Source organism: Lissotriton helveticus, chromosome 7, assembly GCF_964261635.1.
Source record: "Lissotriton helveticus chromosome 7, aLisHel1.1, whole genome shotgun sequence".
Taxonomy (NCBI): Eukaryota; Metazoa; Chordata; class Amphibia; order Caudata; family Salamandridae; genus Lissotriton; species Lissotriton helveticus.
Window position 1 is genome coordinate 45567556 of NC_136068.1, and position 27656 is coordinate 45595211.

Sequence of the window (27656 nt, forward strand, 5' to 3'; positions counted from 1 at the left end):
CCTACTACGCCTTTTTCTCCTTACTCTCCTACGCACTCTGGGGACAATGAGGTAGACACAGGGGAAGACCCTCAATATGATTTTAACTATCCAGAGGATCCCAACCCTCAAAATGAACCATGGGTAGAGCCTACTGATCCATATGACATGCATCCCATCCCTGACACCTCCTCATAGCCAACAAAGCCGTCCCCTACTGACGACACCATTGTCTTCAACCAGCTAATAGATAGGGCAGCGCAGTACCACAACGTAGACATGCACAATGAACCTATGGAAGAAGACTTTTTATTTGACACATTCCCTACTTCCGAGGAAAATGTCAGAACACTTCCAATATTGAAAGGGGTGCTAAAACACGCACCAGATATATTTAAAGATACTGCCAGGGCACGTGTAATCAATCCCAGGATTGAAAAGAAATATAAAGCGGCCCCTGCAGACCCTACTTATATCAGAGGTCAGTTGCCATTAGATTCACTAGTAGTGGCCAACGCACGCAAACGGGCCAACTCACAGACAACAGGAGAAGCTCCACCTCCTGATAAAGAGTGCAAAATACTAGAGGCCTCAGGTAAAAGAGTAGCATCACAAGCCTCCAATTCATGGAGAATTGCAAACACACAAGCTCTACTAGCTCGTTACGACAGGGCACACTACGACCAGCTTGAAAGTTTAATGCAACACCTGCCTGAGCCTTTCAAGGCGCAAGCTACTGACCTCATACAGGAGGGGAAATTTATTACAAACGCCTCCATTAAATGCACGCTTGACTCAGCTGAAACCGCAGCCAGGTCCATTAAAACGAGCGTCTTATTACGAAGACTTGCATGGCTACGCATTTCTGGCTTTAAGAAGGAGGTGCAATCCACCATTCTTAACCAACCAGTCAATCAAGACTTCCTTTTCGGGCCTGCTGTCGACACCATTTTAGACAAAATGAAAAAGGATACAGAAACCGCAAAATCAATGGGTGCATTGCAGTTTCAACAACACAGAGGTTCCTTTTGACGCTCCTCATACAGAGCAGCTACACAAGGCAATACTTCACAAACCCCATCTACATACAAAAGCAACACCCTAGGTTCCTTCAACAAGAACTCCAACAGAGGAGGTTATAGGGGTAACAATAATAAGGGAAGAGGACGTGGAGGCAATAACACCAGAGCCTCCTCTGCCGCAAAACAGTGACTTCATCACACTACCTCCAGACCATCTAACACCGGTCGGAGGCAGGATTCAACAATTTCTACCTGTCTGGAACTCCATTACCACAGACAAGTGGGTGAGACAAATTATCCAGTATGGTTATTGCCTAGAACTCACTTCTACTCCACCAAACATACCACCCAGACACCGTCCTATGTCCAAAGAACACATCACCCTGCTACAACAAGAGATGAAATGCATGCTGGAAAAGGGGGCCATAGAGCCAGTCCCTTTCCAACACCAAGGGACAGGAGTATACTCACTATACTTCCTTATTCCCAAGAAGGACGGTTTACTCAGACCAATATTGGACCTCAGACCCCTAAACCAATACATACTGTCGGAGCACTTGCATATGATCACACTACAGCAAGTGCTCCCGCTGCTCCAAGCAAGGAGACTTCCTAGTAACATTGGACCTCAAGGATGCGTATTTTCACATACCCATCCATCCAGCTCACAGAAAATATCTCAGGTTCACAATAGCAGGTCAACACTACCAATCCAAGGTTCTCCCCTTCGGAGTAACCACGGCTCCAAGGGTGTTTAAAAAATGCTTAGCGACAGTAACTGCACATCTCAGGAGGCAACACATCCACGTGTTCCCATACCTAGACGATTGGCTAATACAAGAAAAATCCTACGAACAGTGTGCAAGAGACACGTCTCAAACACTTCAGCTGCTACACAGCCTAGGTTTTTCGATAAACTACCCAAAATCGCATCTACAACCATCCCACACACAACAATATCTGGGAGCTATTATAGATACCTCAGTGGCAAAGGCATATCTAAACACAGCGAGGATAGCCAGCATGCAGATACTCATTCGCAAATTTCTGCCACAACACTCTTTGCCCGCTCGAGTCTTTATGCAGCTCATAGGCATGATGGCGACATGCATATTCATTGTCCCCCATGCCCGACTTCAAATGCGTCCATTGCAAGAATGCCTAGCACGGCAGTGGGACCAAGCTCAAGGACACTTAAAAGACCTGGTGTTGGTAGATAGTCGCGCTTACAACTCTCTGCAGTGGTGGAACCCACAAAACCTTTCCAAGGGGCGACTGTTCCAAGAGCAAGTTCCACAGCTAGTACTTACAACGGACGCATCACTGACAGGTTGGGGAGCCCACCTACTTCAATACACAGTACAAGGGCTCTGGACAATCAAACAAAAGAAACTGCATATCAACCAACTAGAGTTGCTAGCAATATTCCTAGCTCTAAAAGCATTCCAAAAATACCTGTACAGCAAGACTGTGTTGATCCGGACGGACAACATGACAGCCATGTACTATATCCAGAAACAGGGAGGAACGCACTCCCCACAGCTGTCCCACTTGGCATAGAGCATATGGGAGTGGGCAATTCCAAAAGACATCTTTCTCCTGGCAGAACACCTCCCAGGGAAAGACAATCAGCGGACACAGCCAACAACTACATGAATGGGAGATTCACCCCCAAGTTCTCCAACCATTCTTTGATCAGTGGGGTCATCCAGAGATAGACCTGTTTGCCACAAACAAAAACTCAAAATGCCGGTACTTTGCCGCCAGGTTCCCACATCCGTTGTCACAGGGCAATGCGATATGGATGTACTGGTCAGGCTGATTTGCATATGCTTTTCCCCCAGCACCACTGATTCCGCTGGTGGCACGCAAACTGCGGCAACAGTCACTCACACTGATCCTAGTTGCTCCCACATGGGCGAGACAGCCATGGTACACAACGTTCCTGGAGCTTTCAGTAGTTCCTCATCAAAGGCTGCGCCTCGCACTCCATCTTCTAACTCAGAACCATGGAGAAATCAGAGACCCAGATCCCAATCAGATGAACCTAGCGATCTGGCTCCTGAAATCTTAGAATTTGGATACCTTAACTTGCCTCCAGGCTGCATGAACATCATTAAGGAGGCAAGACGACCAACTACTAGAGCATGCTATGCAGCTAAATGGAAAAGATTTGTTATTTACTGCAACAATAACCAAATCAACCCATGAGATGCTTCCATTCAGAACATTATATGTTACCTACTGCATCTTCATAGATGCAACCTAGCCTACTCTTCAATAAGACTACACCTTGCTGCTATAGCAGCATACCTTAAAAACAGGCAACACCTTTCACTGTTTAGGGTACCAGCAATCAAGGCTTTTATGGAGGGTCTTAAAAGGGTTATTCCTCCAAGGCACCCACCTTCCCCAGTCTGGAACCTAAACATAGTACTTACCAGACTTATGGGACCTCCTTTCGAACCTCTACACTCCTGCGAATTGCAATTTCTAACATGGAAGGTGGCATTCTTGATTGCCATTACCTCACTCAGGCGAGTTAGCGAGCTACAAGCACTAACAATTCAAGAACCCTTCATGCAGGTACATGCCAACAGGGTAGTTCTTAAAACAAACCCTAAGTTTATGCCAAAGGTCATATCCAGTTTCCATATTAATCAATCAATAGAACTGCCAGTGTTCTTCCAAAATCCACAGTCAGTGGCGGAAAGAGCCCTACACACACTGGATGTAAAAAGAGCTCTGCTTTATTATGTGGACAGAACGAAATCATTTAGAAAAACAAAGCAATTATTTGTTGCTTTTTCACCACAACATAAAGGGAATCCCATATCAAAGTCAGGAATAGCCAGATGGATAGTTAAATGCATTCAGATATGTTATCAAAAGGCTAAACGCACTTTAACTGTACCCCCAAGAGCACACTCTACGCGAAAAATGGGTGCATCCATGGCTTTCCTAAGAAATATTCCTCTTGAAGACATAAGTAGAGCAGCCACATGGACCAACATACACACCTTCACAAAACATTACTGTGTAGACGTGCAAGCAAAGCAACAAGCTGCTGTAGGCCAGGCTGTCCTCAAAACTCTTTTTCAAACTGCTGCAGCTGGCACAGGTAACCACCGCTAGAGGAGATACTGCTATACAGTCTATGCACAGATATGAATTCAGCAGCCCACATGCCTCGAACGGAATATGCTACTTACCAGTATGCATCTGTTCTTGGCATGTAGGGCTGCTGACATTCATATCGCCGGCCCTCCTCCCCGATGCCTGTCGCAGCTGCAGCATTATCTCTGGCATGACCATCTCTTACTTTACACTCTCCATCTCTGCCACAATGGCAAAAACAATCTGAAGATGGAGAAGATGCTCATGCGCACTATTGTCCAGGGGATGAGTCACCTATCTCATGATACTTCGAAGACTCTTCCAGGACAACAATGTGCGATCATCCGGACCCAACACTAGGCGGCGATCTAATGCAAAAGATATGAATGTCAGCAGCCCTACATGCCAAGAAAAGATGAATACTGGTAAGTAGCATATTCCTTAAGAAGTAATGCAAACATGTCTTCAATTTGTGCATTTAAATCCTTTGTGTGGTGAGTGTTCAGATTGCTGATGATATTAACAAGTGTATTTGAAGTCAATAGTGCTGACACATATTTATATCAAAACCTTTACTGTTGATTGTCTTTCTTGCCTGATGTATAGTGAGCTAATTGTGTGCTTAATAACTCTTTCATATATAGGGGGGAGTATCTGGTGTGAGAAGAAAGAACTAAGTAAAGGTAGTAGGTGTTATACTTTGTGGTGCTGTGCTTGACAAGGTTTGTGACGAGCATTAAAAATGCATCCTTTATAGGATATTTGGACATATTTGAGGAATGTGGATGTTCAAGCATGAGTTTCTACTGAAAATTGCATTTCATGTAAAGTGGCTGTGCTTGTGTTTGTGAACTGAAGATCTAAACAAGATGATGGAGAACTAGTTAGAGTTGGTCCACTGGATATGCTCTCATGACTGCTCAGGGAGGCTCTGTTTGGAGCCCCCCTTCCTGTTCCATGAAGCTTCAGGGGTGGTCGATATACAGGCACGCATACACTGACTGTCTGGCTTTTTTCTACAGGCACAGGAGGCACTGGATGAATTCCTGGTCAGTAGGAGTGGAGAAGGCACAGCCATACTCAAAGCAGATGAGTATCTGAGTGAAGCTGAGAAAAAGCTTGCTGGTAAGTTGAGAAGGAAAAAAGCATCAACTTTTATATGGAACTTTATGGCAAGATGGATGAATTTCTGCAGCACAGAATTGTAGATCTGTTAGAATGGTAGAACTGTAAACTTTGCCTTGGAACAAAAAAGCCTTTGACAGGACAAAGATGTGTACGCGGTGAGGGTGGCAGCAGGTAGCTCAGTCCTCATACATGTAGCACAAAAGAGAAACTACAAGAAGACTGGCGCTCTGCCAACATTAATCCGAGGGTCCAGAGCACTCTTAGCAGCCCTCTTTAGGAGCTGCTCTGTTTATACTGTTGCTTGAATTTAAAGTTACCTTAAAGAAATGAAAAGACAAGAGGCGTTTGGCAAAACAGGAACAAACTAGTTTGATTTTGTTTTTTCTTAAATTTTAATTTCACTTTGTCAGTAGACAATGCAACATCAAAAAGGGTACTGATACAGCACAGAGCAATTACATAACATGAACAAAATAGCATATGTATACCGAAAGAGCTGTAAACAGGTGATCAGGTAAATCACACAGACATAAGCAGAATCAAGACATGAAATGTTAATGACTATTAATAATTCATTTATCATAAGCAAAATATCCCAGAAACGCCCCACTAACACCTGGAAAGGGCAACAGGGCACACGAGGCAGGAGACATGTCATCACACAATCATTTCCAAAACTGCAATAAGCCAACAGCAACTTTCTTGATCCGTTCCCCTGATTTTTCCCTCAACCGCTTCAGTCATACAAACAGATGCGCCTGATAAGGGCCCCATATATCTTTTGTACGACTGTGACATAAGTGCACGATAGGTGTCAGATTGCGTATTACAATATGTCTTATCAGTTTGCCATTCCAAGATAGTTGGTTGGGGAACCTTCATCCACCACATAGTGATTCTTTGCCTAGCCAGTAAGAAGCCCCATGGGCAAGATGGCGGCTGAGCACTCGGCTGTGTGTGCTGGTGCTGCTTCTCTCCTGGTTAACTCACCCTTTCTAAGTTTTGAAGCCGCTGGGATGCTGGAAAGTTGAGATTTTGAAGTAGGATTTAAAATCTGTTATGCGACTGTAAGCTATGGACTGTCATGTTCAGGGTGGTGTCGTAGCCAGTAAGAAGCCCGGCACCACAAAACATCAGAAAGACTTCGGCACATCACAATCATAACCCAATAGCGCCAACAGCACCCACTATCCATAATATCACCTCGAATTTTGAACACTGCAAGCCAAAACAGGAGTGCTCCATGCCAATACCACGCCACATGTGTGAATCCGGAGATTTCCACACCACAACATGGGCATCGAGAGTCATCTCCCAGTCAATATTTAAACAATTGAGCTGGAGTTTTGTAGACTCGATCAAGATATTTGAAGTGCATCAGATGGTGGTGTCTGATCAACGAAATAGTATGGATCACCAAACAGCAGTAGGCCCACTGCGTCTCAGTTATTTCTGTACCTAGCTCATCATGCCATTCCTGACAAGCCTTGGAGATACTAGGGCCTCGGCTCTACTGCGCATGGGCCCATAATACCAAAACTAACAGTCGAGGAAACTGTGATTGTATGAGATAAGTAAGAGGAACCATTTCAGGGGTCTCAGCTAACTCGTCATCCAACAGAGCACACAAAGAGTGCTGTGCCCGGTAGTAGTGAAATTGTGCTAGCAAAGTTGGGTTATCTGTTTGCGTCCCAATCGCAGAGCACCTTATCAGCAAAAAAATCTCCCATACAGCGTATTCCTAGGTTGCCCAAAGCTCCCAACGCTGCTCCTTCCTGCCCCAATGCGAACCAACTGCACCAATCCAAGGGTAACACTGGAGACTAGAGTAAGGGTATACGCTGCATATCTGCCGATGTCTTCAAAAGAAACCTCATAATGCCCACTGGGTGAATGACATGGAAACGGCGCCACGGCCTATCAAGTAGAAAAGAGGGCACAGATAGCAGCAATGCCCCATCACCTTCTAAATATAAGTGTGGTAAGTCCATAGATCAGTGCAACCAAAAATGTGCAAACTTGGTCTGTGCTGCTCTATAAAAGGCCTCAAAATCAGGTACAAGTAAAACAAGTGAAACAAGCGAAACAAATGATGAACAAATATTAGAAGCAACAGCCTCCGAGATTCTAGACTCTAATGAATCAAGAAAACTTAGTGAAACATGCCAAAGCTCGAACTTAAGGAAAAACGGGAAAAAAAGAGGGCGATAGACAAAAGGAGAAGAGCTAACTTAATCAATGATGAGACCACAGATCCTGGCAGTAACAATGAATATGCCATAACAAGACCTAAACCTATACGAAAAAGCCCGACTCCAAAGCTACCAGGAGAAACAGAGCATGTTCATGATCACACCTTAGCTGAGCCAGAAGGAAAAAGCCAGAAACAATCCGGAAATGGACATAGCTCCCCAACAACTACAGAGCCTTTGCTGAGCGAAGTGCTGAGTTCCATAAAAAACTTCCATAAGGACATTAAAAAGGAAACCCAAAGGAATCATGTGGCTATTGAGAAGTTACAAGAGGCAATTAAAAAAGTTGGCAACATTTGTACCGAGATCTCGGATAGAATGGCCTCAGTGGAAGCACGTGCAGAAAATTTGGAAATGGACGTAATTAAGCTGCAAAAACAGGAGAATGAGCACGATGGAATCATAAAGGACCTCATGATGAAAGTGGAAGATCACGAAAATAGATCAAGAAGAAACAATCTGAGGTTCCTTAGAATACCGGAAGCCTTTGAGGAGAACGACCCAAGGGGCTCTATGATTAATTTGCTGAAATCAGCATCCCCGGAATTTGGTACCTGGGACATGGACAGAGAAATTCAGCGTGCCCATCGATTCCCTTTGACGCTACCCAAACATTCACAAAAAGCACGTCAATATCCCCGGGCAATGTTGGTCTACTTTGGGAATTTCCTTTTAAGAGAAGCCTTCTATGATCTGGCCAGGCCCACAAAGCAGAGGAAACATAAAGATTTTACGTTCTTCACCAGACCAGACTTCGCCCACGCAACTGTTGAGAGAAGGTGGAGAATGAGACAATTAATCACACCTTTTGAAAAAATCGGAGCAACAGTCTACCTGCAAAACCCAGCACGGCTAAAAATAATATATAAGGGATCAACGAGAAGCTTCTCAAGCGAAATTCAAGCCGAAGCTTACCTAAGAGAAATATCAGTAACTGAGAAAGGGAATTCAGGAATATAAACGCAAGTCAGCAACCTGTCTATGAACACAAATGCATGGGGAGCAATCAGAAGGGGTTGGGGAGGGGGGGTGGGGGGAATAAATGTATCTAAAATCTGGTATGAATATCTGTGTTTAAATAATGGTTTGGGGCAAATATCTGATTGCATCATTGACCCCACCCACCCGACACGACCAAAGTATAAAGGGCCTGCCCGCGGGGCGCACTGAGGCACACTCTGACCACACTGACGCCCACACCTGGGTACTCGGGGACCCAGCAAGCCTCATAGGATGGTAAGGGGGGAAGGGAGGGGGACTGAGGGAGGGGAACCGGTAGGGGGGGGAGGAGCGAGAAGCGGGAGGGGTCAGGGGGGGATAAGAGAGGGCCGGGGAGGGAAAAGCGGGGGGAAAAAACTTCATCACATCAGGATATAGAAGAAACTAAAGACGCCAGGTTAACAAAAATAGAATGGGGGATCGTGAAAATGAAACAGAAATGCCTATGCGGATAGTTTCGCAGAATGTTTGCGGACTAAATGATGGTAAAAAACGAAGAGCTATGAGGGAATATTTAAGAACATTGCACGCTGAGCTGATCTGCCTACAAGAAACACATATAGAGGCCTCTCAAAAGAGGCTCTTAGAACAGCTGGGATACCAATTAGTATCATATACGACGCAAGGAACAAGAACAAGAGGGGTAGCGATCTTAGCAAGGCATGGATGTGTTGTTGTAAATAGGCAAAAATCAGACCGCTATGGCAGATGGGTTTTGGTGGAGTGCCAGGCACAGGGCTTTAATTTCACACTATGCTCATTGTATGCTCCCACTGTAGACGACCCGGAAGCTATGGACTCTGTTAACCTAGAAATAGCCAACTGGCCTCTGCCATTAATAGTTTGTGGAGACTTAAATGTTAATGGACTGAATGGCTTGTGGAAGAACGATCCGGGGAAATTCTCTGGTCGGAAGAAGAGAAGCCACAGAGCACTGATTCAATTGATGTGGGATAACGGTCTAGTAGATATATGGGAGCTGCAAAATAACTTAGGTAGCGGTAGTACATAATATTCTGCCCTCATAAGGTCTTAGCAAGGCTAGACTATTTTTTGGTATCACCAGCAGTAGCATCCACAGGAAAGATTAGCATACTACCCCGGGTAATGTCCGACCACAACCCGCTTATCTTAGATATAACAACAGCTGCCCAACAAAAGAAGGTGACAAATTGGACATTTGAGAGAGCCCTGTTACAGGATTCAGAGTATACCGCCCTAATGAAAGAATGGATAAGACATTTTTTGGTATTAAACAAAGGCTCTGCTCCCCCTACAGTAGTGTGGGATACCATGAAAGCAGGTATAAGGGGGGAGACAATCAGGTACTCAATTAGGCGGAACAAGGCAGAGAGGGAGGAAGTAGAAACGAGAATAAGGGCAGTTGCTAGACTAGAACATGAACTTAGTAGCGCAATCAGGGCGAATCAGGATATTGTTAGTATAACATATGAGCTTGCTATGGCTAAGGCAGCGGTTGGGGAGCTTTTTGCGTCCAAAGCAGCAGGGAAGTATTTGGCATGGAGAAAGGATCAATATGAGTATAGTGAGCAGATAGGCCGCATGCTAGCTGTTCGAACAAGGCAGGCTGCTATTAAGGGGGATATTTCCGAGATCAGGACTGAGAACGGAAGTGTCGCAACAACACCCGAGAGTATATGTCCTAGCTTTCGGGACTACTATCAGAAGCTATATGAAGCTGATTATATGGTACCTAGCGAGGATATAGAGAGGTATCCTGGGAGTGTCAGACTAGAGAAACTAATGACAGAGGACAGGGGGACATTTAATAAAATAGAAATACAGAGGGCAATCTATGACTTACCATCCGGTAAAGCAGTAGGCCCAGACTCTATACCCTAGGAGTTTTACAAAACATTTTTAGCCGAGATAGAAGAAGAACTATATGAGATGGCTGTAAATATACAAGAGGGTGCGATACCTCCGGAGTCATGGGGAGAGGCAACTATGATAGTCTTTCTAAAAAAAGATAAGCCCACAACCAATCCTGGGTCTTATAGGCCGATAAGCCTAATGAACAGCGACGTGAAAATCTACTCTAAGATGCTGGCAAATAGGTTAGGAGCAGTAATTGGCAAGATCGTCTCTCCATGGCAGCACGGGTTTATCCTTGGGAGAGGAACAGCGGAACATGTCAGAATAGTTCTTACGCTATTTGATGGCACGGCATCCTCACGAGACCTTATGGCGTTGATCCTTTTAGATGCTGAGAAGGTATTTGATAGGGTCTCGTGGGGATTTCTCTGGGCTGCGCTGGAGAAGCTGAATCTGGGGGAGGGCTATGTGGGAGCTTTGAAAGCCTTATACCACAATCCAAGAATAAGGGTTAGAACCATGGGGGAGCTGAGTGGTATAATAGATATTGGACGAGGAACTAGGCAAGGGTGTCCTTGCTCCCCGTGACTCTTCACCTTATATATAGATACATACATTAGGAGGATAGAGCAGAATAGAAACATCTTGCCCATAGCATTGAACAGGCATGAAACTAAAATACTAGGATATGCGGATGACCTGGCCATAACATCAAGCAAACCAATGTCAGCCCTAAGAGAAATAGAACAGGAAGCGGCTGCATTTGGAAGACTGTCTGGGTACAAATTAAATGCAAACAAGACCCAAGTAGCAATAAATCAGAAAATATCTTTAGTCGATCCAAGAGTGGTAGAGACAGCAGTATATCTGGGGGTTCGCATAACCTCAGACCTTTCTAAAGTGGTATCGAAGAACTTAAGCCCCATCATAGATAAGGCCAAAATTGATTTTGACAAACTGAACAATCTACACCTAACAACAATTGGTCGCTGTAATGTTATTAAAATGGTGTTTATGCCAAAGGTGCTTTATTTATTTAGGACCATACCGCTAATCTTTAACAACAGCTGGTTCAGGGTGCTAGAAAAGGTGACAAATAGATTTATTTGGGCCAAGGGCAAAACACGCCGCAGCCAAAAATTTCTGTCACTCCCAAGAGAGAGAGAGGGGCTGGCGCTACCAGACTTTAAGGCATATTATTGGGCAACGGTCCTGCTATACATCAGGGGTATGCTGGGGGGGAGTGTCATAGACAGATGGAGAGGTAGAGATGGTGTCCCAGACGTATATGAACTCGTAGTGAAAAACTCTAATCAATGGTTACTCACATATGAGGAGAGGAGCGATCACAACAAGCATTGAAAATGCAATAGGTCTCGCAATAACGCGAGTCTGAACTATTAGCATTGTAAATGATTATGCCCTTTATTTTTGCGTTCTGGTTTTTGGAACATAAATAAAAGGCTTTGCCATTTAGAAGGCCTATAGCTTAAATTTGCGTTAAAACGAGACCTATTGCATTGCAATGGTGGTGGTGCTGCTGAGTTTTCTCTGAATCTGCACCCACAATCTGCACCCACAATCTGCACCCACAATGTGTGAGTGGCGTTGCGTGTGTGAGTGGCGTTGCGTGTGTGAGTGGTGTTGCGTGTGTGAGTGGCGTTGCGTGTGTGAGTGGCGTTGCCTGTGTGAGTGGCGTTGCCTGTGTGAGTGGCGTTGCCTGTGTCAGTGGCGTTGCCTGTGTCAGTGGCGTTGCGTGTGCGAGTGGCGTTGCGTGTGCGAGTGGCGTTGCGTGTGTGAGTGGCGTTGCGTGTGTGAGTGGCGTTGCGTGTGTGTGTGGCGTTGCGCGTGCGAGTGGCGTTGCGCGTGCGAGTGGCGTTGCACGTGCGAGTGGCGTTGCGCGTGTGAGTGGCGTTGCGCATGTGAGTGGCGTTGCGCGTGTGAGTGGCGTTGCGCGTGTGAGTGGCGTTGCACATGTGAGTGGCGTTGCACGTGTGAGTGGCGTTGCACGTGTGAGTGGCGTTGCGTGTGTGAGTGGCGTTGCGTGTGTGAGTGGCGTTGCGCGTGTGAGTGGCGTTGCGCGTGTGAGTGGCGTTGCGCGTGTGAGTGGCGTTGCGCGTGTGAGTGGCGTTGCACGTGTGAGTGGCGTTGCGTGTGCGAGTGGCGTTGCGCGTGTGAGTGGCGTTGCGTGTGTGAGTGGCGTTGCGTGTGTAAGTGGCGTTGCGTGTGTGAGTGGCGTTGCACGTGTGAGTGGCGTTGCGCGTGTGAGTGGCGTTGCACGTGTGAGTGGCATTGCGCGTGTGAGTGGCGTTGCGCGTGTGAGTGGCGTTGCGCGTGTGAGTGGCGTTGCGCGTGTGAGTGGCGTTGCGCATGTGAGTGGCGTTGCGTGTGTGAGTGGCGTTGCGTGTGTGAGTGGCGTTGCGTGGGTGAGTGGCGTTGCGTGGGTGAGTGGCGTTGCGTGAGTGAGTGGCGTTGCGTGGGTGAGTGGCGTTGCGTGTGTGAGTGGTGTTGCGTGGGTGAGTGGTGTTGCGTGGGTGAGTGGTGTTGCATGGGTGAGTGGCGTTGCATGTGTGAGTGGCGTTGCGTGGATGAGTGGCGTTGCGTGGATGAGTGGCGTTGCGTGGATGAGTGGCGTTGCGTGGATGAGTGGCGTTGCGTGGATGAGTGGCGTTGTGTGGGTGAGTGGTGTTGCGTGGGTGAGTGGCGTTGCATGTGTGAGTGGCGTTGCGTGGATGAGTGGGGTTGCTTAGATGAGTGGGGTTGCGTGGATGAGTGGGGTTGCGTGGATGAGTGGGGTTGCGTGTGTGAGTGGTGTTGCTTGGGTGAGTGGCGTTGCGTGGGTGAGTGTGGTGTTGCGTGGATGATAGTGGGCTTGCGTGGGTGTGAGTGGCGTTGCGTGTCTGTAAGTGTTGCTGTGTGGGTGAAAGTGGCACAGAGCCTTTGATGTGGCCTGGTGCAGGAGAAATGCTGCTGCTGCTAATTAAATACAAGAGCGGCCGGGAAGCGGCCAGGAAACACAAGTACGGCCGGCCACATAATTAGGGGAGGAGAAGCCGCACAGCACACGCTGGGAGAAGCCCTTTGATGTGCTGTGCGGCCGCGATGCGCACTCTGTGCTGGGGGAGGGGGGAGTGCCATTAGCCTGATCTCGCGGCAAGATCAAACGAAGGGTGGGAGGGACATTGAGGAACAGGAACAGATGGCCATGAAAGTGTATGGGCCAAAAGCGCGTGCCTGTACGTGCACTCGAAGAAAACGCCATGAAAAAAAGCGGTGGTTTGACAATCAGTTCGAGCACTTGAATTCTCGCCATTTCCCATTCCTTCGGAATGGTAAAGGACGAGACCTAAAAAAGTAAGGTTTAAGACCTTGGTGGCCGCAAGGTCAGTCTGGTCTGAGATAAGGAGAAAATTAAAACTAGGGAGAATGAATTATTATACCCATCTGTATGGGAACCCATCACTGCCGGGGGTATTTCACGACCCAGTTATGAGGGGCTGGGACGCATTAGGGGTTAAAACTATCGGGGACCTTATAGGGGCTACCGGTCTGATCTTTTTTGAGCAGGCACAACGCTTATATAACCTAGGGCGCAGAGACTTCTTTAAGTAAGTACAAGTGAGGTCAGTCCTGTTAAAGAAACAGGTAGGAGACATGAATTTTCAAAGAATCGAACTGCTGGAATGTGTAAGGGATGAAGGGGGATCCTCCATCTCGCAATTATACGAAGAAATTTGTAAATATAAAAAGGATGATTGTGATAGAATGTATGAGAAGTGGAGAGTCAAACTAGATTTAACAGGAAATGAGGCAGAGAAGTCATTAAAACTTTCAAACTCGGTCTTAAGAGTGACAAATTTACAATCTCAACAATACAAGACTATGTTTGAACTTTATTACACTCCTCATAAAATAGCGCAGTGGGGGGGGAAATAATTGGGGCATTTGTCCGAGATGCCAATCCACGCAAGCAGATACAATCCATATGTTTGCATCATGCCCCTCTCTGGATATATTTAAAAAATCTTTGGAACAATTCTTCGCCGATTCTCTGGGGATACATTTAACTTTGACAGATGAAGTTATGACTTTGGGAGTAGTGAGGGCGGATATAGATGTTCTTCACCATGAGTTTCTGTATTTAGCCATGACCCTCAGTAGACTATGCATAGCCACACGCTGGAAGGATCCGAACCCCCCAACATTACAGCAATGGATCTCCTGTGTGCTGGCCATATATATCTTAGAAATGGCCCTATATGAAAAAAGAGGGAGGGAAAAAAAAGAGGCCGGACGGAGGATATGGGCCCCAATAATTGAATAGAAAAGGAGGCTGGGAGAGATTTAAGATGAAATGGGGGGAAAGTCAAACGAAATTAAGATTACATGATAATTCTTAATGATGGTTTCCTATTGTTTTTGAGATGAATTTTTCTCATTTTTTCAGCTGACTCTTCCCAGTCTAAAGCTCTTTGTGTTTTTGGAAAAAATGCTATATTTGTTTTAAACTTGACGATAATGTGTTCTGAATTGTAAGATTATTTTTTGTTTCTGTTTCTCTGGCAACGTATTATAAATTTGTAATTCTGATGTTGATGGGAAAAATAAAAATAAAAAAAAACAAAATCAGGTACATTGAGACCACCCGCTGAATAGGGAAGAGTAAGCTTGAACCACTGTATGCGAGGCTGTTTGCCAGCACATGCAAGGCGCAGCATTAAAGAACGCAGGGTTTGAAACAATGCTCCTGGTAACAGTATCATAATATTTGCAAATGGAAATGAAAAGCATGGAAGCACTTTAATTTTCATAATAGCTATGTGGCCAGTAAGCGAAAGGGGAGACGCATCCAGCGATCAACCAATTCTGAGGGTCGTATCATGGCTTTCCCATAGTTTTTGCACATTAACACCTCTGGATCTGTATGGACTTGAATTCCCATCTATATAAAACTTTATAAATAAATAAATAAATAAATCACACTGGTTCAGTAGTCCACTGAGGTGGAAAATCTATTGGAAAGGGCACCATTTCATCAGTAAATGGAATAATATGTGATTTAGTCCAATTAATATGTAATCAAGAAAGCCCTCCAAACCGCACCACTTCACCAAGAATTGGAGAAAGGTTTTGTTCTTGTTCTCGGACATACAAAAGCGTATCATCAGCAAAAGCTGAGATTATAGGATTATAATGTAGAAATTGAATGCCGGGATGGACATGATATTTACATGGTGCACAAGTTAAGGGTTCTGCCAGCAGGGCATATAAAGCAAAAGCCACACAATTGATGGACGGAATGCAGAACAAATCAAAACATTCACCCCTCAAAAAATCTGGGTTAAATGCACCATTCTTTTGCTCACCATGCCACCCCAGTTTAGACCTGGCCATATGCAAATCAGTCTTGACCCCGTGCCTCACGGGAACAGTCCAGCCCGAACTGCAAAGCCAGGTCCTCCTTGGTCCGGAAACAAGCATCCTAGGACCGGTTTCGGGGTTTCACCCCTCTTCAGCCAGGATAGCTTGATTCCAGTGGCACAGTGAACCCATGACCCACGTCTGGGCATACCCGGTGCACTTAGGGCGAGAAAGCAAAAGACACACAATTGATGGACAAAATGCAGAACAATCAAAACATTCACCCCCAGTCAAGAGATCTGGGTTAAATCCATCATTCTTTTGCTCCCCATGGGCATATTAAAGCAGAGGTGTCATGTTGTTCCTATAGTACCCATGCAGGACCTGCGCGTTTGGATAACATAAACTGTAGGATTGGCGGCAGACTAACTCTGAGCACCCCAACCGAGTATGTTAGCCTGTTTGCATATATGCTAGCTCATAGTGCAACTAGTGTCTCCTCTTATCGGGGAGAGATACATTTCTGGCAGCCCTAGAACATGACAACCCTGATCCCTCAAGATCGTGGAAACAATGTACTAGTTTTCGCTCAGTCACTCGTGCACATTTAGTTTATCTCAGTGATACACAGAATAAACAGTCTGGGTGTTTCAATAAAGGTTTATCGAACAGTTTTTATTCTCATGTAGAATATATGAGCTGTAAAAACCATTAACAGTAGCAGAGATATAGGATTAGCAGTACTATGAATATAAACGGATAGTACAGTTCTACCATTGTGCAATTAGCATGAAGAAAAACAAATGCATGATAAGAGTGTGCGTACTCCTACGATGCCTATCTAGATGTACCTAAGTGTACCTAGCATATGAGTAGGTGTAAAAGCCAAAAACCTTGTGTTGCCTCTATACCTAATTGGGTGTAGCTGTCCCCCTGGGCACCGATTTGTGCTGTGCCCCAGCTTTGTATTTCGTTCACAATTCAATTTTAAATGATTCAAACATGATGCTTTGTTTCAAAAATAATTCAATTATTCCATTGCCGATTGAGTTTCATTTATTTTCCATAAATTCCAATGCATTTCGGCAGTGCTTGCTGCCTTCATCAGGGAAATATTGAATCTACAAACAATCAAAATAAACATGCATCACATTAACCTTCGTTCATTCAAGAAGTTCATTTCTCATGTGCTTATATAATTATTCAACTTCGTTATTTCATGCTTCATAACATTGCTGTTGTATATCCCTTTCAAACTAATTTAGGTTACTCTGGTCTGTTTCTATGGTTGGATGCCGCTCGACTTGATTAACCAAAATCGCGGGGATTAATTACCGCGTTTACCGTTATACTAACGTTTTGCTCGGTTATTAAAAAACGCCAGTAAGCGCTACCTGCATTCTGTAAAGCTTCGTTTCGCCAGTGGACTGGATGTATTTACGCGCTTTTAAATCAAACCGATAAACTTTAAGCTGCTCACCTCGGCGTTTTCCTCTGCCCTTCTCTCTGATTTCGTTCACTTCGGTATGTCGGAATACGCGCATGCGCATTATTTAACCTTATCGCTACTACTTTTTTTCTCTATTTCAAACTTTATTGCTATCGTAATGTGTGATGGTTTAACTGCAGAGCTCGCTGCTACATGTATAAATACCGCTATGTACATTTAGTTCTTTTAGAATGCAATGCATACGTAATTAGTGAAATTGGCATATTTACAGATAACACAAAAATTCTGTCCTTTCATTCAAACCGCCTGGCTTCAGGCTTCCCAGGTTGTAAATCCAGTAGTTTTCTTGCTTTAGTAACCTCATTTTATTCATGCTTCCTTCTGTTTTAGATAATGTTTCTAAAACACACACTCTCAGTTGGCTCACGTTATGTTGCTTTTTGGTGAAATGTTCAGCTAAGGAGGTTTTTTCAGATTTTAGTCTTATCGTGCTTTTATGTTCGTTTATTCGCACTTTCAATTTTCTTTCAGTGTGTCCCACATAAACGTCCCCACATGGGCATTTAATCATATAGATTAGGTTACTTGTGTCGCACGTTGCATTCACTTTCAACTGTATGGGGTACCCCTTCTGTGGATGTGGTATGGTGGAGCCTCTCATGATGTTGTTACACGTATTGCAGTTATAGCAAGGTGCTGTTCCTCGATAGGGCGTCTTAGTGGTTACTTCATCAGTTGTTTTTAAGAACTCTGCTATATTCTTTGCACGTGTGTGTGCAAAAATTGGTTCCTGCGAGAAAATACCATTAAAATCTGGTTCCATTTTTAACATTGGCCAATGTTTTTTGATTATCCGCTTAAATGGTGTGCTGACAGTGGAGAATTTACTCACGCATGTGATGCGGTTACTAGGTTGGCTTACTTTCCGTCTCAATAGTTCTTGTCTTGATTTCTGTTGGGCTCTGGTTAGGGCTTGTTGCGTGATATCTGGGGGATATCCCCTATCTTGAAATCTTTTAATCATTTCACTCATTTGTTCTCTGCATTGTGAGGCCTCTGAAACTACTCTCTTCACCCGTAACATCTGAGAGTATGGCAGGTGTTTCTTAAGAGCCGGGGGGTGATGACTTTTGAATTGTAAAAGATTGTTTCTATCTGTGTCTTTTCGATATAAGTTCGTGGAGAAAACTGTGGTTTGTTTTGTGATCTCGACATCCAAGTACTGAATTTGCCGTTCATTGATGTTCCATGTGAAACCTATTTGGTCTAATTTTGTATCCAGGATTCCTAATTGCTGTTCCAACAAGGCTTTGGGGCCTTTCCATATTGTGAAAATATCATCGATAAACCGTACATACATGACGGTGTTGTTCATCCAAATGGGATCTTGGTATACGTGTTCTTCCTCAAATGATGCCATGAATAAGTTCGCATATGCCGGCGCGGCACAATTTCCCATTGACGTTCCACTTTGTTGCATGTACCATTTTTTATCCTGTTCAAAGTAACTGTTTAACAACGTGAATTGCATAAGTTCTAATATAAGTACTTGTTGTTCTTGTGTGTAATCGCTATCTAAAAGAGCCCTTTCGATAGCTTCCAGGCCTTGTTGGTGCGGTATCGAGGTGTAAAGTGCTTTCACATCGATCGTTGCCATGATCATATCGTCTTCGGGTTCTATGGTTGACAGTTTGAGAAGAAAGTCTGTAGTATCTTTCAAATATGATCTGGTTCGTAATACAAACGGTTGAAGATATCTATCCAGATACTTCCCTACTGGTTCGTGGATACTGTGTTTGGTAGATACTATCGGTCTACAGGGAGGTCTGTGTAAGTCTTTATGTACTTTCGGTACTAGATAAATACTTGGTGTTTTGTAATTATCTTGGATAAGGTATTTGAGAGTTTTATCTGTGATGGTTCCTTGATCATATGCTCTGTTTACTATAGTTGACAAAATTGTTTTAATTTCTGTGGTTGGGTCTGTGCCAATCTCCATATATAGGTTGGTGTCTCCAAGATGTTCTCTCAAGGTTTCCTGATAGTATGTTTTGTTGAGTATCACTAGGGCTCCCCCCCTTATCCGCCTTTTGACATATGATGTTTTGGTTTGCTGCTATCGATCTTAAAATCCCAAATTCTTTTTTTGTCATGTTCCTTTTATGTTGTTTTTGTTGGGTGTTCAATTGACGTAGTTCTTTACTGCACAGTTGTTCATAAAGATCAATTGTTTTGTGGCTGGTGGGTGGCATGAATGTGCTTCGGGTTCTGAGACCCATTAATTCTTTCGGTTCAGCTGTGGGTTGTTTGTTCACGACGTTTTCAAAGAAATGTCTTAGGCGCAATTTTCTTGTGAGTTTGAATAGACTCACTTCTAGCTCTAAAGTGTTAGTGTGAGCTGTCGGGACAAACGATAGTCCTTTTTGTAATGTTGCAATTTGTATGTCACTGAATGTATAATCTGAGATGTTCAACACTAAGTTTTGTTGGTCTGTTGTTGTTTCTTCTTCTCCTTTTTGGTTAATGTGGACCGCGTTTGGGGTTGGTTTATTCCTGTTTCTTTTTCCACGTCCCCTCCGGAGTCTTCTGTTTCTATTCGGCTTACCTCTAAAAAAGGTGCCGCTGTTGATGTGGTTGCTTGTTCTTTTGGCTGTGGCGCCTTTTGAGGTCTGCTTTTCGTTTGGGTTGTTCTTTCACTATCTGTAGAAGAAGTATCAGTGTGTGACGTATATCCTTTGGTTTGTCTTTTTCTTGCATAGACTTCTGCCCATGTATAAACTTCTTGCAACTTGTAATCCAAGGTGTCCCGTTTGTATTTGCGAAGTTTGCGCTCATTGACTTCTTGAGTGTGTTTTATTAGTTGGGTATTTATATCCTCTATTATAGTTGTCAATTCTTCTGGAGAAATTAGTTTGCCTATTTCTGCTTTGGTTTGTTCAATATCTTGTTTGAGTTCTTCCAATATTTGTGCTAGCTCCTCTATAATTAATAGGATGAGATCCAAACTACACTTGTTCAAGATAGCGAACCATTTGTCAGTAAAGTTTTTGGAATTTTTACACAAACTGGGTTTGAGTGCAATTCTGAGGCCTCGTGGTATCCTCTGAGCTTTGTGGTATTTTATCATTGTAGAAGCGTGCATTCTCTGGTTAATTTCCTTTCTAGTAAGGTATAACAAATGTTTTACTTGCTGTTCCTTATTTTTAGAATATACTTGTTCTTTGTTTGATGTTTGAATTAAAGAGTAAATTTTTTCACTCTCATCCATTGCATATGCGAATGTTTCCGCTCTTCTGTCTGTTGAGACCGTAATTTCTTCGTACTGCATCTTATAGCCTGCGTGCTACTTTCCTTGGTGGCGGGTAAATGTAATATTCTGTGTATGTAGGATCGTGCACCACTTTTATCCTTGGTATACTATTTTTCGTGCTCCAGGGCTCACTCCCCGTCTGGAGTGATACGTAATGAACCTTGTGTTGCCTCTATACCTAATTGGGTGTAGCTGTCCCCCTGGGCACCGATTTGTGCTGTGCCCCAGCTTTGTATTTCGTTCACAATTCAATTTTAAATGATTCAAACATGATGCTTTGTTTAAAAAATAATTCAATTATTCCATTGCCGATTGAGTTTCATTTATTTTCCAAAAATTCCAATGCATTTCGGCAGTGCTTGCTGCCTTCATCAGGGAAATATTGAATCTACAAACAATCAAAATAAACATGCATCACATTAACCTTCGTTCATTCAAGAAGTTCATTTCTCATGTGCTTATATAATTATTCAACTTCGTTATTTCATGCTTCATAACATTGCTGTTGTATATCCCTTTCAAACTAATTTAGGTTACTCTGGTCTGTTTCTATGGTTGGATGCCGCTCGACTTGATTAACCAAAATCGCGGGGATTAATTCCCGCGTTTACCGTTATACTAACGTTTTGCTCGGTTATTAAAAAACGCCAGTAAGCGCTACCTGCATTCTGTAAAGCTTCGTTTCGTCAGTGGACTGGATGTATTTACGCGCTTTTAAATCAAACCGATAAACTTTAAGCTGCTCACCTCGGCGTTTTCCTCTGCCCTTCTCTCTGATTTCGTTCACTTCCGGTATGTCGGAATACGCGCATGCGCATTATTTAACCTTATCGCTACTACTTTTTTTCTCTATTTCAAACTTTATTGCTATCGTAATGTGTGATGGTTTAACTGCAGAGCTCGCTGCTACATGTATAAATACCGCTATGTACATTTAGTTCTTTTAGAATGCAATGCATACGTAATTAGTGAAATTGGCATATTTACAGATAACACAAAAATTCTGTCCTTTCATTCAAACCGCCTGGCTTCAGGCTTCCCAGGTTGTAAATCCAGTAGTTTTCTTGCTTTAGTAACCTCATTTTATTCATGCTTCCTTCTGTTTTAGATAATGTTTCTAAAACACACACTCTCAGTTGGCTCACGTTATGTTGCTTTTTGGTGAAATGTTCAGCTAAGGAGGTTTTTTCAGATTTTAGTCTTATCGTGCTTTTATGTTCTTGGATTTAGTCCAACCCCATAACCTGAAGTATGAGACATGTTAGAGACCTTCTTGATCTTGAGTTGGACACCCCACAAGGGATGTTCAGACCACTGTCAGCTGGAGCGTCTGCATGCAGAAGCCTCAGCTTCTCTGGTCAGTGTGTCGGCAGGGAAGTCTCAGATCCCTCTACCTACTGCTATCAAGAGGTGCTGTATTTGTACAGAAAAGTACATAGAGTCCCTTTGTCCCTTGTTCTTGTGTTAGCCATTGCTGGGTATGAGGATGATGTGTGTGAGGAACTTTGTGCATAGATATTAGGAACGTGGCGTATAGCCCCTGCCTCGTTTCCAAGTAGCCTTATGAATATTTATTCATACTGTGCTATCTAAAGATGAAGTCATAGAACACTGTTGTTCAGGGAAAACCCTCCTTCTGCACCCAGGCCTAGAATTAGGAAAAAGGTTCAGCCCATAAAAAGTCTTCAATCCATAAAAGGCTTGTTACTGTTTAATGTAGGCCAGGTGATGTAGGTGAAGGGGTATGATGTCACCTGGGCCTATATTAGGTTACCTATATGAAACATAACAGAATTAAGGGGCAACCCTGTCGTGTACCTCTAATAATATTAATTTGGGAAGAGATCTAACCGTTAACGCTAACGTGCGCCATTGGGTTTTTATATAAAGGGCTTGGACTAGTTAAAAAAACACAGCCTCCTCTCAGCAGTGATTCAGCGCATTGTCGGAGGCACAGTACCACTGAGCAACATCTCCTCGAAGAGATTAACTAGGTGTGGAATAAGTTTATCCTGGTAGGCTTTATAAAAGGCAACGGCGAGGCCATCAGTACTAGGCATATCCCTTAATGAAGCAATTATCTCTGTAGGGGTGCCATAAGCCACTCTCTGTGGGTATCCAACAAACATTTCATGGCAATAAGAGCAATATAATCAGTAGTGTCCTATTCGTCGCAATTGATGATCGATGTATATAACTCAGAATAGTAGTCCCGAAACCTCTTGGCGAAGCTGAGCAGCCCCATGCACTGTTCCCCCCGCCCATCCAGCACAAACTGCCAAGGTGGCACTAGGTTGCTCCCCCCTCTGTAAACAGTAGCTGTTGCCTGCCTTCGCAAATGTGTCACCTCATTCTGAGCTAATTCATTATACTCATCTAACTTAGCCCTGATGTGCACCAGTAATGTAGGTTCCTCTGTCTTCTGGTAGGCGCGTTCTAAGTCAGCTGATTCAGCTTCCAGCTTCTTTAATCGACCTTAAAGTACACCTGTGTGTTTTGAAATAGTAACCCTGGGGATTAAGGCCTTGAAATCCTCCCTTATAGTAGCCATCTGTAGCACTGAGCTCAAATTGATGTATAAGTAATCATCAATTGCTTTCGGCAATTCTTCGTGGAACACTGCACAAAGTAAGGAACATTGGGCCAGATTCATCAAGCTGAAAACGGCTCGCAAAGGGCCAGATTCTGAGAATCTGGCCCTTTGCAAGCACTATTTTTGCATTTGGGATTCATCATCCCAAATGCAAAAATCGCATTTGTAGAAATCGCAAATTTGTGAATAATTGCATTTAAGGAATCTCAATTAGAGATTTCTTAAATGCAATTCATGTACCATTAAAAAATTGCGATTTCGCAATCTGGGGCCGCTATTTACCGCGAAGTCTGACTTTGTGGTAAATAGCGAAAACTTAGAAAAATGCACTTTTGTGCATTTTTCTAAGTTGTATGTTACACACACACATGTCCTTTGGACATGTGTGTGCGCAACACCAGTGAACATGAGCATTTCAGGGGTGCTACAGGGTGTCCTTTGGACACCCTGGCACCCTTGAAATTGCTTCCTTATTTGCGATTCGCTAATTGCTAATCGCAAATTAGCAATGACTCCCCATTCATTCCTATGGGCCTTTAGGCCCATAGGAATGAATGGGAAAGCCATTCCTTATTTGAGATTAGCAATTAGCGAATCGCAAATAAGGAGGGAGTAGAAATTGCTATAATTATTGCGATTTCTACATGAATCCCGTTTTGCGAGTCATTAATAGCGATTCCTTAATAATCGCTATTAAGGACTCGCAAAACGGGACTTTGATGTGAATCTGGGGGTTAGGGGGAAGCGCCAGGAGAATGCTTATGGACACATATGTGTAATATCAAACAAAAGGGACACCAGGGCACGAGCAGATGATTACATTGATTCACTATGAACAATAAACTACAGGATAGAAGCCAATAATCAATGCGCTTGTGTATGTCATGAACAGAAGAGAAAGGATTATCAGCCTGATTCATCATTCTCCCGTTTTGCGAGCCCCTAATAGCCATTCATAACGGATCGCTATTAAGGACTTGCAAAACGGGATTCATGTAGGAATTGCAATAAATATTGCGATTCCTACATGTTCCTTATTTGCGAGTAGCAAATTGCTAATCGCAAATAAGGAATAACTCCCCATTCATTCCTATGGGCCAAAAGGCCCATAGGAATGAATGGGGAGTATTCCTTATTTGCGATTAGCAATTAGCTAATCGCAAATAAGATAGCGATTTAAAGGGTGCCAGAGGTGTCCAAAGGACACCCTGTAGCACCCCTTAAATGCAAATTGAAACAGGTGTTGCACACACACATGTCCAAAGGACATGTGTGTGTGCAACATGCAACTTAGAAAAATGCTTTTAAAAGCATTTTTCTAAGTTTTCGCTCTTTACCACGAGGTTTGACCTCGCGGTAAATAGCGGGCCGAAATTGCGAATTCGAATTCTTAAATGGATGATGAATTGCATTTAAGCAATCTCAAATAGAGATTCCTTAAATGTAATTCCTCGCAAAATAGCGAAATCGCTATTACCGATTTTTGCATTTGGGATGATGAATCCCAAATGCAAAAATAGCGCTCGCAAAGGGCCAGATTCTCAGAATCTGGCCCTTTGCGAGCCGATTTCGGCTTGATGAATCACCAACAGGACATCAAACTGCTCTTTACAGCAACACACGACGACAAACCGCCCTCTCTTCTACACATATTTCCTGCAATGTAATTCCTGACCCACGATGAGCCCAAATCAAAACCTCTAGTGCATGAACAATAAATATATGTCGCTGAGTGAGAATTGCAGTATTGGTTAGCAAGTGTGTTTCCTGCAAAATAGCCACATCAATCTGGTGGCATTGTAGGTACAGCACCACTTCCTAGATCTTACGACTGTCATTTAATCCGCTAAAATTCCATGTCAGAAAAGTCAATTTTACAGTGGGTTCAGTTGTGATATCGGCATCAACATTCTAACAACCGCTGCCCTGCCAAGTTATGGTCTGCAGGTAAGTGCAGTCCTTTAAATTAATTGGTTTTTGCTCGTGCCTACACATCACTAATAGTGAATCGCTGCAAGTCCCACCCTCCAACCTTCTCCTCCAAAATGTGACATAGCCACTTGTGTCCCACCCGCAACCCTCCGACAACCCCAAACAACATAACCCAAAAAGAACAGTGTAACCCTCCGACAACCCCAAATAACATAACCCATAAAGAACTGTGTGATCACACATGGAGGCAAACATTGCCCGCCGGACTCTCCTGCAACCAATGTCTCATAGAAATAAAGAATCACACGAACACCCATCCAATATTCAGTATCATATAACAGTGCGTTCCCTCTCCGCAAGAGAAAAAGAAAAAACATTACCTCGTAAGTGTAACAAGAGTACCCATATCATACAACCCGTATCAAAAATGTAAACTTCTGCAGGGCTGGCCAGAAGGCTCTGCTACACAGGGAACCTACGCACCATAGGCACCAGGCTGGGACAAGGGAACAATAATATAGTCATGACAATGACATGGTCAATGTATGAAATAAGAACAGATCCAGAACATGTCATAAAACTGTAAGGCATGGCAGATAAGGAATTTTAACAAATAAAAACAATAAGAGCAAATACTAATCCTATTCATCAAGTTCATGGGAAGAAGTCTGATCATCATCTGCTTGTTTTGGTGACCAACATGCAGCCCTGGAGGATTTATGTCTTTTTTTAAATTTTTTATAAATCTTTTTATTAAACAGTCTCGACATGAGGTACAAATTCACAAAATTAGTTGAGGGTTACAGTGGAGTCAGGTTACATACCATACAGCAGCATGAGGCGTTCACATTCACCGGGATGGGGGATCTTCATCATCAACATCACTGGAAGGGGTACATATATCGTTCCGGTATGCATTCCAGGGTGCCCAAAATCTTGGACCATTTGCGGGGCAACCCCGGGCCATATAGACTGTTTTCTCTCTTAGCATACACCAGTCAAGATCTCGCTCCCAAGCTATGACCGTAGGCGGTTGTGGGGCTCCCCAGAGCTGTGCTTTATTTCTCTTGTCAACCATACAGCCAAGTGTGACCCATTTTGTAGTATGTGTTGAGGTCGGTGGGTTTCCAGATGTTGAGGAGACATCTGGGCGCTTACGGTCTAATTTCCACCCCCAACACTTCACTCATGACCATGTGGATGCTGCACCAGTATTCCTGAATCTGCTCACAGTGCCACAGTATATGTAAGAATGTGCCCAATTGTGTGCATCCCCTCCTACAAGAGCCGTACGTCAGTCCACCCATGTGCACTAGCTGGGGACCAGTTATGTAAACTCTATGAAGGATCTTTAGTTGCACCAGTCTGACTCGCACTGGGATAGCGACTGTTTTAGGAAAGGAGACCGCTTCCTGCCAGATTTCATCATCTAATTCTATTCCGTCCTCAGTCCACTTGTCTCGCAGTTTCAATAGGGGGCTGTCGATGTTGTTAATGAGCTTCCGATATGTAAGGGAAATGGCCCTGTCAGGTAGGTGGCCGTCCAGCAGTCTGTCCTCTAGTGGGGAGGCGTCCGGTGGAGTCGAGTCAGTGGGAAGTGCTGTGTGCAGTGAGTGCCTGATTTGTAGGTATAGATAATATTCTGAGTCCGCCAGGGCATACTGAGTTTGGAGAACGTCAAAGGGTTTCACACCCCCAGCGTTCCAGAGGTCCCTGACATGGGAAATGCCTATTAGGTTCCACTTATCAAATCCTTTAGTATTTCCCATATATCCAAGTTTTTGTGAGTCCCACAGAGGTGTGGCAATAGTCAACTTATTATGCCAGCCGAGTGACTTTGCAGCAGAGTGCCATATTTTAACAGTAAGGTTGGTGGAGCCGGTGAGTGGGTATTTGCCTGGTGTTGAATATAGTGCCCTTGAAAAGGTCCCATTGGGTAAAAGCCAACCGTCCATAATGAACCCAGGGTTGTCAGGACGGCCGTATGTGCAATGATTGATAGCTGTTAGATGCGCAGCCCAATAGTATTTTTTTATATCTGGCAATCCGATTCCTTCATCATACCAGCTAAGTGTCAGCTTTTTCATAGCAATACATGGTCCCCCATCCCCATAGGAGGTCCCTCAGGAGCCCTTCGAGCTCTTTAAAATAAAAGTTTGGGACGAGGTCGGCCGAATTTTGCAATACGTACAGAAACCGGGGCAAAGACCTCATTTTAAATAATGCTGCTTTGCCTAATACTGAGAGCGGGAGTGACTTCTAGTGTGTTATGTTGCTTTTGAGCCACTGCATTGGGGGGAGTAGATTGCGGGCGTATCGGACAGATGGGTCTAGAGAAATAAATATGCCCAAGTATTTGAAGCCTTCTACACTACTGGAATCGGGCAATTACGGGGTAGAGGGGGAGAAGTCCCCCATAGGACATAAAGAAGTGATTTTTGCCAATTTACTCGAAACCCCGAGTATCTCCCAAAAATATCTAACATGTCAAAAGCTGCTATTAGGGATCTCTTAGGAGACGAGAGATAAAGGAGAATGTCATCCGCATATAAGGTTATCCGGTTCTCCCAGTCCGCTGACCAACGCATGCCATGGATCATTACGTCTTTAGGGATCCAGGCTGCAAGTGGCTCGAGGGCCAAAGCGAACAGTAAGGGAGAGAGGGGGCATCCCTGAT

General features: G+C 44.0%; 1 protein-coding gene across 6 annotated transcripts in view; it reads left to right on the top strand.

The window, feature by feature from the left end:
• LOC144767988 (guanylate-binding protein 3-like) overlaps positions 1-27656 on the top strand; it is a 232613-nt gene that overhangs the window by 148654 nt on the left and 56303 nt on the right. For all 6 annotated transcript variants that reach the window (XR_013598404.1, XR_013598405.1, XR_013598406.1 and 3 more), the window contains one exon: positions 5141-5243. Coding sequence is in view for 3 of the 6 variants with exons in the window: in XM_078651367.1 (XP_078507493.1) it covers positions 5141-5243 (103 nt within the window). In the remaining 3 variants the exon portion in view is untranslated. The remainder of the gene's footprint in view (positions 1-5140; positions 5244-27656) is intronic.